The sequence below is a fragment of the Elephantulus edwardii genome, unplaced genomic scaffold (genome assembly GCF_000299155.1).
Source record: "Elephantulus edwardii isolate Elephantulus edwardi_28Jun2011 unplaced genomic scaffold, EleEdw1.0 scaffold00104, whole genome shotgun sequence".
NCBI classification, from domain to species: Eukaryota; Metazoa; Chordata; class Mammalia; order Macroscelidea; family Macroscelididae; genus Elephantulus; species Elephantulus edwardii.
The window spans coordinates 2,907,711-2,923,118 of NW_006399854.1; the positions used below are offsets into that span (position 1 = coordinate 2,907,711).

Below are 15,408 nucleotides of genomic sequence, written 5' to 3' on the forward strand. Positions count from 1 at the left end.
ATACACTTGAGCCCATTGCTTCAATCACTGTGTCAGTCCACCTGGTTGAGGGACTTTGTCCCTCCACCTTCTCAAGCATGATACCCATTTCCAAGAAATAGCCTCTCCAAGCAGGAATGTCATCCACTTCCGAAACAACATGCCTCTGGAAACTATGAATTTTGATCAATGACGATAGTTATAGAAAGGCTTCAGGCCTTTTGTTCATAGAGTCACTGAGTTGTGCTCAACTTGATGGCAATCAGCAACAACAGTAACATACCCAAAGTATATCCGATTAAGTTTTATGATTTTTGCCTTCAGGGAGCACTCTGGCTGCACCCTCTCTAAGACTGTGTCTATGCTTGAATGAGTAAAAAGTCCAAAATATTTTAAAGATACACAGAAGTTGACTTTTGTATAAATGCTTTTCCTAAAAATGATTAACATGCATTTATAGCCTCATACACATAAGGTTTTCAGATGCCTGTTATATTACGGAAGTGGATGGCCAATCCTTCTTCCTAGTCTGTCTTAATTTGGATGCTTCATTTTAGAACAGTATCTGACAGACAAGCATTTTACTGAGCAGATGAAAGACCCTTCCCTTACAGAAATAACCGAGGCATTCATTGTCCCCCACACCCAAACATGTGTGTCTTGTCTCTTCCCTTTCCCTGCTACAACACCATTAATGCTGGAGAAGAGTCTTGAACATACCATAGATGCCAAGAAAACAAATAGGTCTGTCTTAGGATAAAACCAAGTTTCTCCTTGGAGGCTAGGATTTTGAAGCTCTGTCTCACATACTTTGAGCACGTGGCCAGGAGAGACCGGTCCTTGGAGAAGGACATCATGCTTGGAAGGGTGGCGGGAGAGTGCAGGAGAGGAAGACCCCAGATGAGATGGATTGATAGAGTAACTGGGACAGTGGGGGTTGATGTGTTGGAATTAGTGAGACTGGCTCAATACAGGGGAGGGTTGAGAGCTGCTGTACAAATGTCAGTGGTTCAAATCCATGAGGAATTCCAAGCGAGAAAAGAGGACATCCAGTGGGGCAATTCTGCCCTGCCCTGTAGGATTGCTGTGAGTTAGTCAGCTAGACAGCATATGACATGATGCAGTTAATAATCGTTGTGGATTATTATGTGTCAAAAAATTTGCTGGAGAGTAACAAGTTAATATCTAATAACCAGTGTTGCTTCTGGTCTTGGTCTAATGGGAAGGTTGAAGGAACTATGAATCAGTTTCACATGTGTTACCAATTGTGAAGAGTCACATGAAAAAACAAGCTTGAAAGTGATTCTCCTTATTTTCTTATTTGTTTCAGGTCTCCTCTTACCTGGGTCTCATTACTTGGGTCGTTTTCAGGATCGTTTGATATGGATAATGATTCTAGAAAGAGGCTACACTTACTGCTGTATTAACATTAAGGTTAATGTTTATTTGAAACCTCTTTAGGATTTTTATAGTACATTTGTAAAATTTAATTTGCATGTCAGACAATAACTTAAAATATTATCTTTTTCTCATTACTTATAAAAGCATGTTTTAAAGTATATCTCAATATGCACGTATGGATAGATTACGATTGATTATATCGTAGAGCATAGTATCAAAATAGATCCCTTTTCTAGCTGAGTATCTCAAAAGTGTGAATCACTAACTTAAAAAAAAAAATCTCAATTAAAACCATTACCCCAACCTACTATATGCCATTTGCCCTTGAGCACACTGCCTTAGTAGAGTTGCTTATAATCATACTTTGGATATCTTTCATCCATCTTTAGGGGATTTTTCCTCATTGTTTTTGTTGTGGTGTTATGTGCCATCGAGTTAACCATGACTCGTAGTGACCCTGTGCACAATAGTTCTGAACCCGGTTCTGTCCTGGGCCAATCTCACTGTCTCTGACACAGCTACCCTCATTACCCCAGTTAGCTCTCCTGTGCTGTTCCTTCTCCCTTCCAAGCATGATGGTCCTCCAAGGACTGGTGCCTCCTGGAAACATGCTAGAGTATGTGAGATGAAGCTTCAAAATCCTTGCCTCCAAGGGACAGCTTGGCTTCATCCTCTCCAGGATAGACCTGTTAGTTCTCTTGGCAGTCCATGAGATGCTCAGTGCTCTTCTCCATTGCTCCACCACAGTTGCTCTTGTTAAGGTCCCCTGTGACCTCACATTGCTAAATCCAATGCTCAGCTCTCAGATCTTCTCACTGGCCTGTCAGCAGCATTTGATAGAGTTGATGAGTCCCTTCTCTTCATTTGTTTAACAGGTCACTCCTTATCTCTTTCCTTTGATGACACTTTCCCTTTTTCCTTGATCTCTTGTATCAGAGTTCCCCAGAGCAGCATCCTTAGAAAAGTCCTTAATAGCAGTTCTTTTTTTTCTCTTGTTCCGTCGAGTAATATCCAACTGTCACGGAAGGAGATTGCACCTCCTTCTCCAGCGGAGCATCTGGTGGATTTGAACCTTACACCTTCAGAATTGCAGCACTGCCTCTTGCCACTAGACCACGAGCGCTCCCTTTCTTACTTTCTTGTTGCCCATGTTAAAAACCATGACTAAAGTTTTGCTTCTCTCACTTCATATAATTTATCAAGAATTCCCAGAGACTCACCTTTAAACCATTTCCTGTTGCCTATTCTGGAACCAGCCACTTTTATCCTCTGCCTGGATAATTGCAGTAGACTTCTAATTGGTCTCTTGCAGTATACCCCTTCAGTCTATGCATGATGTAACAACTAGTCATCTTTTTAAAATATTTTTTAAAAATATTTTTTAAAAATCGTGTTTGTTGTTTTCTCAAAACCCCTCTGTAGTTCTCTATTCAGAGTAAAAGCCAAGATCCTCATTGGTCAGGGTCCCTAGTTCCTCTTTGACGTCTCTACCTTTAACCCTCTCATTCAGCTCTAGTCTACTGGTTGTTCCCTTCCAATACTCTTCCTTCTAACCTTACAACTAACTTCCAGAATGAACTGGCTAATTCCCTCTTTATCTTCATGTCATTGCTCAAATGTTACCATTTCAATGAGGTCTATGGCTGTTCCTTTTATTTTTTTAATGAAATTTTTATTTTATACTGGTATACTTACAAGGTTTGTATACATTGTTTTTCACAATGGATCTTTCCCGTCTTCTTTACTGACTCCTCCTCCATCCCAACAAATTGTGCTACCCTATGATTAACCCCCCACCCATCCTCACCGTTCTATTCCTCCCTCCCCCACCCTGCCTTGGATCTTCATACATGTTCTATAATAATGGTCTTATAGTATATTTGTCATTATGGGATTTAATTGGTTCACTTAGCATAATGCTCCCCAGTCCCTCCCAAGTTAAGTAGTGATTTAAAATATCATTGCTCCTGTATGCTGTGTAGTATTCCATCATGTGAATCTACCATAATTTCTCAGTCCATTAGATTGCGGTTGTTTCCATGTTCTTGTGATGGTGAATAATGCTGAGATGTACAAGTGTCCATTTGTGACTCAGTTCTCATTTTCTCAGAGTATAGTCCAAGCAGTGGAATAGATGGGTCATATGGAAGTTCTATGTTGAGTTTTTTGAGGAGATGCCAAACTGCCTTCCAGAATGATTGTACCATTTTACAGTCCCACCAACAATGTATAAAAGTTCCTATCTCGCCACATCCTCTCCAACATACTTGCTGTCCTGTTAAACTTTGCCACTGTTACTGGAGTGAGATGGTATCTCATTGTGGTTTTGATTTGAATCTCTTTTGTTGCCAGTGATTTTGAGCATTTATTCATGAGTCTTTTGGTCATTTGAATATCTTCCTCTGTGAAAAAGTCTTTCCATGTCTTTTACCCATTTTGTAATTGGGTTATCGGTCTTTTTCTTGTGGAGTCCCTGTAGAATTCTGTAAACTTTTGATATGAGACCCTTTTATGAAATGGTATTGCCAAAGGTTTTCTTCCCCATCAGGAAGTTTTCTTTTCACCCTATTGGAAAACGTTTTTGATGCACACAGGGATTTAATCTTTAGAAGGTCCCATTCATCGATTTTTATCCTCTCCAGATTGTGCATTTCTGACTATATTTGACAGTCTCTTTATACCACAGACTAGGCTTTCTAAGCTTGAGCCCAGTTTGTCTCTGATGAACTTTATGGTTTTGGGTTTTAGTTCCAGGTCTGAGTTGATTTTTGTGTGTGGTGTGAGATGTGGATCCTGTTTCAGCTTTCTACAAGTAGCAGTACAGTTTGCCAACACCATTTGTTGAAGAGGTTGTCATTTCCCCATTTGATATGTTTTATTTCCTTGTTGAATATCAGTTGACCATAGATAGCTGGGTCCATTTCTGGGTTCTCAGTTCTGTTCCATTGGTCATGTGACTGTCATTGTACCAATACCATGCTGTATTGGTTACTACCACTGTGTAGTTCATTTTCAGGTTAGGGAGTGCTATGCCTCCCACTTCATTTTTGTTTTTCAAAAGTGCTTTGTTTATTCAGGTTCTCTTTCATCTCTAAATAAACTTGACTATGGATGTTTCTTTTAAAATTGTATCCTCACTTCCACCTTTGTACTCTAAATTCTCCTTGCTTTACCTCTTTAAAAAAATTGTCAATGTTATTTATACCTTCTAGTATATTATATCCAGAACTCTGATGGCCTAGTGGCCAGAAGCAGTGTTGCAACCCCAAAGGCACATGGTTCAAGGCCACCAGCTGTTCTATGGGAGAAGGATAGACACCTCTTCCTGTGTGATTAACTGCCTCTGAAAATCCACTAGCGGGTCAGCTATGGATTTGTTCTACAATACACAACAACAGCAGCAGCATATTACATAATTATTTCTAGTTGGTTTCCCATTTCCCCCATCTTAAAGTAAATACCACAGAGTAAAAATCCTTTTAGTTACAGATGTATCTTAAGTCCTTGAAATAGTGTCTACTAAATAATAGGATGTCAGTAAATTATTTTAATACATCCTTTGTTGTAACGTAGATTGGATAAAATTGACAACTGAGGCTGGCTTATTTTAGTCTTTTGACTATCACAGAATAGTGCTGAGCAAGATCAGCATCCCCTGGGAGCTTGTTAGAAATGAAATATTGGGGGCCCCACTTTGGACTTAGTCAGAAACTGGAGGTGGTTCAACAAGCTGTGCTTTTTTCACAAGTCATCTTGGTGACTGATTCACCTAAAATTCAAGTTTTGCTCTTCTTATCTAACCAGCACAAATAGAAGAAGGCACTAAACTATGCAAGTTTTCAGATTATTTAATTGCTTAGCTCTGGTTTTAAAAGGATGTTACTTACGAGTTCTTCCATGATCTATCAGCAGTGCTGTATGTAAGATAAAGGCATACTTTTTTATGTCAGTCTTTCTCTATTTTGACACATGCTGGCTTTGCTATGTCATGTACTAACAAAGTATATAAGACTTTTGAGTTTGCAAAGCACCTTTATTACTATCTAATATATAATCTTCAAAATTTAGGATTAATGAAAAAAACAGGAAAAAGATTCTCAGAGTAAGTGACCAAGATTGCCTAGCCAGCACTTGATTGAGCCACATAACTCGAATATATGTTTTGGTGTCACATCCTGTGCTCTTTCTGTGACTTATAATACAGTCTGACAGCATTGGCCTTAATCAATGACAGATAATTTTGTGGGGAAAATAGAAATAAATTAACAAGAGTAGTAAATAGTAACCTGGTAGGGCCTCTTCAAGTGATTATTTCTAAGGAAGACATCAATAAGTGTTCAGAATTCTCATAGGAAGATATTAATAAATATATTCATTCTTTGCAGGCTAAGTATGTTCCAGGCACTGAAAATACAATGCTTGTCAAAGAGAGCGGCTTTAAGTAGTTTATTGTATCATCATCATAAACTGGAAAAAAGAGAATGGCTAAATAAATAATGGCATGTCTAGAAAATAGAATAATGCTCTCAATCCACCCAAATTTAAAATAAGCTAGAGAGGATATCATCCTGTGCATATTGTATAATTTCACTTTTGCTTTTTAAAAAAATTATCAATTAATAATGTTTAGTAAGTGATTCACCTTAACTATACATACATATATCCTTTTAATATACTTAAGATCAGTAAAGTTTTGCCAGTTTATAGTGAACTTTTCTATCTTTTGAAATAATAGCGTAATTTAAACACTTGTATCTAGTATCAAATATGTTTAATGCACAATTTGAATTAATAAAATGGACATTTTGAATTTTTTATTATGAGAATCAGTGTGCATTTATAATTGCTTTTCTTTGTAATAAATGATCATAAACACAAGTACTTTTAATTTCTTAAGGGGTTAGAATTGCAGGAGACATCTTGTCACACTGCTGAAGCTCGAAGAGTGGATGAAGTTTTTGAAAGCGCCTTTGAGCAAGAAGAATTTGTAAGAATGTGTTCCCTTAATGAGCACTTTGGAAATATCTTGACACCGTGTACGGTTTTGCCTGTGAAGTTATATTCTGATGCCAGGAGTGTTCTATCTGGCATAATAGATTCTCATGAAAACTTGAAAGACTTTAAAGATGACCTTGTTAAAGTACTTGTGTGGATACTTCTTCGGTACTGCTCCAAAAGACCTAGAAGACCTGATAGCGCTCACAAAGCTGAAAATGAAGGGAAAGCACCTCTAATAATCATGTCCACTTCAAATCCTGCACAACCAGAGTACCCAGAAGACATGGTTAGTTTAAATTCAGAATCACTTGATAACTGGTCTGATGATAATTTTGACGATGAGCCAACAATCCAAAAAGAAAAGAAAGACAAAAATCAGTTGAAAGTTTTACCAGATACAAATTTGCCTCTTCCAGGATCAATAGAATCATGGAAGGTTGATGAGCTTTCCACAGACAATGTATATGAAAATAGTCTTTTTAAAACAGTCATATTGGGATATCCAGCTACTGACAAAGGAAAGCAGGAAGACATGGGATGTATTCCTCTCATGGAGTTTAGTTGTTCTCATTCTCACTTGTTAGGCTTACCTGAAGAGTGGAGATACAACTGTTTGCATGATTCCAAAAGGAAGGAGATGAGGGCGTTATTTCCAGAAGACTGGTACCAATTTGTATTAAGGCAGTTAGAATGTTTTCATTCAGAAGAAAAGGCCTCAAGTGTACTAGAAGAAATTGCGAAGGATAAAGTTTTAAAAGACTTTTATGTTCATGTAGTATTGACTTGTTTCATTAGTTTGTTTGGAGGAGATAATATGGCTCCTAGTCCTGGTCACATACTGAGAGTTTACAATGGTGTTTTGCCCTGGTCTGTTGCCTTGGATTGGCTTACAGAAAAACCAGAACTATTCCAGCTAGCACTGAAAGCTTTCAGGTAATTAATTCTTACTATGTAAAAGTTTTAGCATTGGCAGAAAATTGTTGATTTTATTAACCTAGAAGACTTTTTTCCTAATTTAAAAAATATGTCCTTAAATGGAGGGGGTTAATTCTCTGCATTGTGATTATTTGAATAGTACATTATTACTTTCATACCTCCTTTGGTTTTGTTTATGTGGAAGATGTATTTTTCATACGTTGTTGCTATGTAACATAAAATCAGAGTCAACTCATAGCTAATCCTCTGCTGGATTTCAGAGGCTGTAAATCACACAAGAGGAGAATGCCCGCCTTTCGCCAGCAGGGCACCATGTGGATTTGAACCACATGCTTTGAGTTGACAGAACAACATCTTTTTTTTCCCTATAATTATATTTTATTAATTTTCATAAACATTTACAGAGATTTTGGGTTTCCATTCATTCATTGTTGCACTATTCTCTCTACCCTCCTCCCAGTTTGTTCTTGTCCAAATGCCACAGTGCTTGTCAAAGCCAGTTCTGATTAATCTTCTTTGTCAGTGTGTCCTTTGCCATTCCCTATCACTCCTCCCTGAGAGAGACTTCACCCTGAGTCATAAGGAAAAGGGGATGGCGTATTCTCTTAGCTACTTCCTGCTGAAAAGGGACGCTGTGGGTTTCAGGGTGAAGATCTTCTCTCACTACTCTAAAGGGCCCCTTTGGCAGTAGGAAACACATAGATTTTATGGAGATTGATTTTGGAATTTAGATGCTCTCTTATTGATTGTGCTTGGCCGTACATGTTCATATCCTTGAAGATGTATCATGGGGGTGTTGCAACCTAGAAGACACAAATTTGACTAACAAGTTATAAGTACATGAGTCCAAAAATTATGGAAAAGTAAAAGAAAAGATTCTTTCATTGTTTTACAAACCCTCCCCCAGGTCCCCTCCACCATGTAGCCCTCGCTCTAGTCTCCTGTGATGACAGAAATACCTAGTTATATATCTCTTTTAAACAGCAGAACAACATCTTAACAGTCAAACATTTGTTCATTTTAACTACATCATTTCTCTCTAATCTTTTTATCTGAAATACCTGTGATTGCAGATTAGTGTCTTAAAAATATTAATTGAACAAAATCTGTTTTCTCCATGAAGTTAATTTTTAAAAAATGTTTCTAAAATTTTTTTTCAGGTATACTCTGAAACTAATGATTGATAAGGCAAGTTTAGGTTCAATAGAAAACTTTAAAGAGCTGATTAACTGCCTTGAAGATTATGAAAATGACTGGTATATTGGTTTGGTGTCTGATGAAAAATGGAAGGAAGCCGTTTTACAAGAAAAACCATACTTGTTTTCCCTGGGGTATGATCCTAATATGGTAAGTTAAAATTACTTTTTAAAAAAACATTATTTATATATTTAAAGAATAGAAATCAGTTACAATGCACTTGTACAAAGTGATTAAGAAGTACTACTCTAGTTGTGTGTATATTACAGTTTTGAGACTTTTGTAGTGATACATTCATGGCCCATGTAGTCCAGCCTTAGAATGGCAAATTATTTTATTTTTGCCAATTTAATAGGAATCAGTTAAAAATAGTGTGTTGTCACTGTGCAGCAGAAGTGACTTAGATGATAGCCAGGCAACTGTAATTGGATATGTTATTGCTACATGAGATCAAACAGAACTGACTCATAGCGGAACCTCTGGCAGGTTTGGAGAGGCTGTAAATTGCAGAGGAGATTATTCATCTTGCTCCCAAGCAGCTGGTGAATTTGAATCACCTGTCTTTGGTTGGCACCGCAACTCCTTATACCACCAGGCCACTAGAAGTCCCTGTAATTTGCTATGTCATATGTCATTAAATGAATGGCACCTAACAATAACAGCAGTTCCTTTTGGCCACTTTATTTTTCACTTGAGATTTTAATACTGGGAGAAAAATTTCTTTCACTAACATCTGTATGTCAAAGGAAACCTTACTTGGTGTAAACCTGACCTGAGAAAATTCAGGAGAAATGAAAGAGAGCATCGTTTTTTGTAATTTAGTACATGCCTCATTGCATTTCAAATGTCATCATTTGTACACAATATGAAAGATATGAGCCTTTCATAGGGTCCATTCTAGCATGGCAGCATGAGAAACTGAGCAGGCACACTTGCCAGTGAAACTGATGAAAATGATTTTTAGAATAAGTGTTGACAGTGTCAAATTGTGCTAAGGGCATACAGAAAATAAAGAAATGTTAAAGAAAATCTACTAAAACTGGAGCCAAGACCCACTTTCCACCTCTCAGCCCATTATGCTACCTTCATCCAACTTTGCAGAAGGTAAACTCCACTAAGACTGCATGACCTTGAGCACAGGGCTCCTTTGCTCCAGCTCCCAGTTAGAGGTTTCTTTTTCCAGGAAAAGCAGGGCTTCATCATTGCTGATTCTGACTTGGGCATAGCATGACTGAGAACACTGGCCTTGATCATACTTACTGTCTGGTAATTTTTAATTTAACAGAATAAATTTTAAATCAATAAAATTTTTGTATCTGTAAAGTTGATTGAAAAAAAACAGAAAACAAACAAAGCAAAGAGATTCTGAAATGTTTTACTTCATGTCAAGAGCAAGCCTGGAAGACCTGTGGCTTCTCTACCATACCTCCTTCAAACATTTACCTCTCAAAGGAGAACCTGTCTTGGAGAAACATGAAAATGTCAGAGCAAGCCTGGAAGACCTGTGGCTCCTCTACCATACCTCCTTCAAACATTTACCTCTCAAAGGAGAACCTGTCTTGAAGAAACATGAAAATGTCCTAAAATTGACTGTGATTGTGGCTATATGAATATGCTAAAAGAAAGAAGCCAAAATGAATTGTACACTTTTAAGTGAGTAAAGTGTGTGGGGACTATATTTGGTAAATTTTGGAGGTTTTTGTGTTGGTTCTTTTTAAAAAAAAAACCACACAAACTTATTACATGATAAAATCATATGTATATGTATTACAGAGACTAGTTGACACTAGATGATAAAACCTTCCTTGTTGAAACTGAAAAGGGCCTGAAGTCAAGAACTATAGTTTGCAGTATGGACTGAAGCTCAACATCAAGACCATGAAGATTCTCACCACTGGACCCATTAGCAGCATCATGATAGATGGAGAAGAGACAGATTGTTAACAGTTTCACCTTGCTTAGTTCCATAATCCACATGCTTGGCACTAACAGGAAATAAAAAATGAATTGCATCGGAAAAGTCTGCTGTCAGGGACTTCTCCAGAGTGCTGAAAAGCAAGGATGTCAGCCCAGAGACTAAAGTGCGCCTGATCCAGCCCATGGTCTTTGCAGTTAGGTGCTATGCATCAGAAAGCTGGACAGTTACCAAGGGTGACAGAAGAAGAATTGATGCCTTAAGTTGTGCTGGAGAAGAGTACTGAACATACCATAGGTTGCCAAGAAAGCTAACAGGTCTGTCCAGGAAAAGGTGAAACTAAGCTGCTCCTTGGAGGCAGGGATTTTGAGACTCTGTCTCACATACTTTGGGCATGTTGCCAGGAGGGACCAGTCTTTGGAGAAGGGCATCATGCTTGATGTTGAGGGACAACATAGGAGAGCAAGACCCTGAATGAGATAGATTGACACAATAACTAGGGTAATAAGGGTAAGTGTCTCACAGATGGTGATAGATAGAGCTCAGGATAGAGCAGGATCCAGAGCTTTAGTGCATAGTTACTATGAGTCATAGTCAACTCAATGGCACATAACAACTCATTAAATAAAGACCTCTGGTGGTCTAGTGGTAAGAAGCTGCACTGTAATCCTAAAGGCCCACAGTTCAAATCAACAACCTACTCCATGGGAGAGGGATGGCCAGTCTCCTCCTGTGCAATTTACTGCCTCTGAAAACTCACAGGGGTGTCAGCTATGGGTCAGTTCCAACTCGATGGCACACAGCACACAACAGCAGCTCATTATATGGGATGACTTTCAGAGAATTTTTTATCCCATTCCTATTCAGAGAGAGTCTTGATTCTAACAAGAAATTCATGTGTGTGCATTTTTCTACACCACTTTCTCTCTTTTGATCTTGAGAGAAAATTTTCATGGAATTTCCCCTCCTAAATTTAAAGATAAAATGTAAAGAGCAAATGTATTTCTTTTTCTTCCTTCCAACCCCTCCTTTTTTTAAAGGGAGTTTACACTGGAAGGGTACTTACCCTTCAAGAATTCTTGATCCACGTTGGAAAGCTGAATCCTGAAGCTGTTAGAGGGCAGTGGGCCAATCTTTCATGGGAACTGCTGTATGCCACAAATGACGATGAGGAACGTTACAGTATACAAGCTCATCCGCTCCTCTTAAGGAACCTTACGGTACAAGCAGCTGATCCTCCCTTGGGATACCCGATTTATTCTTCAAAACCTCTTCCTATACATTTGTATTAGAGCCTCTTTTGACATGCACATGTAATACCTTGGTTGGGTTTTTTTTAATTGTTTTTGTTTTTGTTTTTTTAGTATTCTGGAAAAGCAACAGTGTGATTCCTGTAACTTTATTTGATTTCTTGCCCCATAGTAGAGGCCAAGAAAACCTAAACTCCATAAAGTTAGTTTCTTAGCCATCTTCATGGCTTAAAGAAAAAAAAAATTATGTTTAACATAAGAGTTTGAAAGAATTGTTTGGCCAATATTTGTGCCCTATGGATTTTGATTGGGTTTGGGAAGTACAGGCAACCATTTGAACAGGTGGTCGTTGTTAAGTGCTGTGGAGTTGCCGTTTTATAGCAATCCCATGTGATGTAGTCCAGCTACCCTAAAGAGTCTTCTACGCTCTGGTCTTTATAGAAGCTGACCACCTGGATTTTCTACCACAGAGCCACTGGGTAGGTTTGAACCGCCAACTTCAGCAGCTTAACTGTTGCACTACTAGGGATCCTTTGTATAAGATTAGTTAATACTTTTTGTATGTTCCTGTAAATATATGATAGGTGACTTGCATAACTGTTTAATTTTTACATACGTCTAGATATCAGTGTTTTCAAGTAATGATAATGACAGTGAATGTAATTATATATATTTATTTATTTGTAATATAATTAAATTTTATAGTATTTTGAAACTTTGTGCCGTTTTCTTTTAATGTCCAACACAGTCTGAATGTGTTTTCATATATTCAATTCAGAAACCTTATAAACATAGTAAAATGATCTCCAATAAGATACCTAGTATTTTGTGGTTTTGTAGCATCGAGTCAAAACCAACTCATAGCTGACTGTTCATTGGTTTTAATTGCATGGGACGAGATTTTCCAACTTTCTTCTGTGAAGCAGCCTGGTGAATTTGAATCATTTCCTTTAAAACAAGCAAACAGAAAACACTGAACAAAACTCTGGAAGTTCTGCTCTGTCCTACAGAGTCTCTAGGAGTCAGGTCAATCCTTTTTTTCCTTCTTACTCTTGCACTTCTGAAAAATGCCTTGCCCCATGGTTGTGGTTGTTGTGTGCTGTTGTGTCAGAACAGAACCATAGCTGACCCTCCAGCAGGTTTTCAAAGACAGTAAATAGCAAGGGAGGAATTTGCCCTTTCTTCTCCAGCAAATCAGCTGATGGGTTTGAACTATGTGTCAGCACAGCTTCTTACTGTAGTTTTCTAAAATAAAAATTTATTATCATTGTTATTTAAATGAATGTTTACAGAGAAGTTAACTGTGCTGTTGTTGTATGTATGATGCCTAATCATATATTCCTTTTAAAGTTATTTCCTTCATTTGTTCTAGTTTCATTATCTATCCACTCTTATTCTCCTCCCAACCCCCATGTCAGACCTGCTTGGTAACAGTGGTGCTGTGCAGTACTTGTCCTTTTGTCACTGAGATATTTCACTCAGCATGATATCCTTCAGAGCCCTCCATGTTGCATAATGTTATACGAATTCATTGTTTTTCAGTGCTGTATTGTATTCCATAGTATGAATATACCATAGTTTTTCTATCCATTCATTGGTTGATGAGCACTTGGGTTTCTTCTATCTGTTTGCTGTTGACAGCAGTAAACATGGGTATGCATATATCTGTCTGGATGTCGGTTCTGGTTTCTTGAGGGTATATTCCCAGTAGTGACATTGCTGGTCCAACTGTTTGAGCAAGCACCAAACCATCTTCCATAGTGGTTGCACCATTTTAACTCCCACCAGCCATGAATAAGGGTTCCAGTGTCTCCACAACCTCACCAGCATTTATTGCTTGCTGCTCTTTTAACTTTGTTATTGTTATTGAGATGAGATGGTATTTTTGTTGTTGTTGTTATGTGCTGTCTAGTTGAATATGACTCATAGCAACCTTCTGAACAAAAGACGTTTTCTTTAACTATCATTGTTTCTGTAGGCCACCAGAATTCCCTATAAGATTACCACCAACAGTCAGTCTAGAGACAAAGGTACACCTGAGCCAAGCCATGGCCTTCACTATCACTTGCTGTTCTTCAGAGAGCTGAACAATGACAAAGGATGATAGGAGAATCAATGCTTTTGAGTAATGGTGTTGGAGAAGAATATTGAATATACCATAGACTGCTAAGAGAATAAACAGGTCTGTCCTGGAAACGGTGAAACCAGGCTGCTCCTTGGAGGCTAGGATTTTGAAGCTCCTTCTAACATACTTTGGGCATGTTGGCAGGAGAAACCAGTCCTTGGAGAGGGGCATCATGCTTGAAAGGATTAAGAGGCAGCGCAGGAAAGACCCCAAATGAGATGGATTGATTCAGTGGCTGAGGCAGTGGGGGTAGGTGTGTCAGAGAGAGTGAGATTGGCTCAGAATAAAGCAGGGTTCAGAGCTTTTGTCCATGGGGTCACTATAAGCTGCAGGCAACTCAGTGACACATAACAACAACAATAATGCCTTAAGAAATTAAAGATAGGAAAAAATTGAATAGTAGCATTAGAATTTTATTATTAGACTCTTTCAGCTTAGGGGCTTTTTGTATACATGCTTTTAAGGAAGATGCAAAATGAGTCTGTTATCAATTGAGGCATCAGAGGGTTTTACCCCTTATTTAATTTCCTGTTGAATCTAAAGTTCTTTAGATTGCGAATTTTTTTAAAGGTTGATCTGACTCCTAGAGACCTATAGGACATAGTAGAATTGAACTGCCATTTAGCAGTTTCTTGCCTGTATCTTCAAGAAAGCAGATTACTAGGTCTGTCCCACAGAACCTACATGGATTTGAACCACCAACTTTTCCATTGGTTGCCAGGCACTTAATCGTTTGTGCTAACAGGACACCTGATAGGATAAACAAAATATCCAGAATAGAATTAAAAACCACCTAGCATACCAAGAACAAAGAAAAATAACAGTTCGAATAAGGAAACCAACTAATGCAAATAAATCAGATGTTCGAATTGTCTGAAAAGGATTTTAAAGTACCTTCAAGAATCCATTAAAATTATTTTCAAAGAAATGGCCTAAATAGAAAACCTCAGCCCTGCCACAGCAATTAGAAAAACACCAGATGGAAATTCTAGGACAGAAATGTGCTGTGTTGTTACTATTAAATATCAATGAGTGGAACGAACTCCAGCAGGTTTTCAGAGTCAGAATATCACATGGGAGAAGATAGCTCATCTATCTCCCATGAGAAAAGTAGTATAAGAGAAATAATAATAGTTATTAATAATAAAAAATCTTTTCGGTAATAAAGTGGATATAAGGGTATAGAGCCAGTGATCTTCAGGAAAAGATAGAATCTGTCCATCTGAATGATAGTGAAAATGGACTAGGGGAAAGGGAAAATAGAGCTTCAGAGACAGGTGTTCAATAACAAGAGATAACAATATTTTTGTAGCAAGAAATACAGTATTTGTTGTATTTCTCTACAACTTTACCCCTTGAATAGTTTTTCAGACTATCAGTAATTAAGGTGCTGTTGGCAATTTGACAGCCAGCAGATTCCATACCATCCTGGCTTCCATACTGTCCAATCACAGCAACCAGACTGAAACATTAATATTTTTTTTTTATAACCAGGAGTGGTTATATTCGTGTCCGGTGAAATAGACTTCAGGCCAAAGGAAATCACAATTAACATATAGGAGCATCACATAATGATTAAAGGCCCAGTCTACCAGGAAGATAATGAT

At 37.9% G+C, this 15,408-nt stretch overlaps 1 protein-coding gene across 1 annotated transcript in view; it reads left to right on the top strand.

Annotated features, from left to right (window-relative positions):
• PCNXL4 (pecanex-like 4 (Drosophila)) overlaps positions 1 to 11,744 on the top strand; it is a 34,438-nt gene extending 22,694 nt beyond the window's left edge. The window contains exons 7-10 of the mRNA XM_006891776.1: positions 1,310 to 1,413; positions 6,278 to 7,311; positions 8,475 to 8,661; positions 11,467 to 11,744. Of these exons, the coding sequence (XP_006891838.1) occupies positions 1,310 to 1,413; positions 6,278 to 7,311; positions 8,475 to 8,661; positions 11,467 to 11,718 (1,577 nt within the window). The 3' untranslated portion in view covers positions 11,719 to 11,744. The remainder of the gene's footprint in view (positions 1 to 1,309; positions 1,414 to 6,277; positions 7,312 to 8,474; positions 8,662 to 11,466) is intronic.
• The last annotated feature ends 3,664 nt before the right edge of the window (positions 11,745 to 15,408 follow it).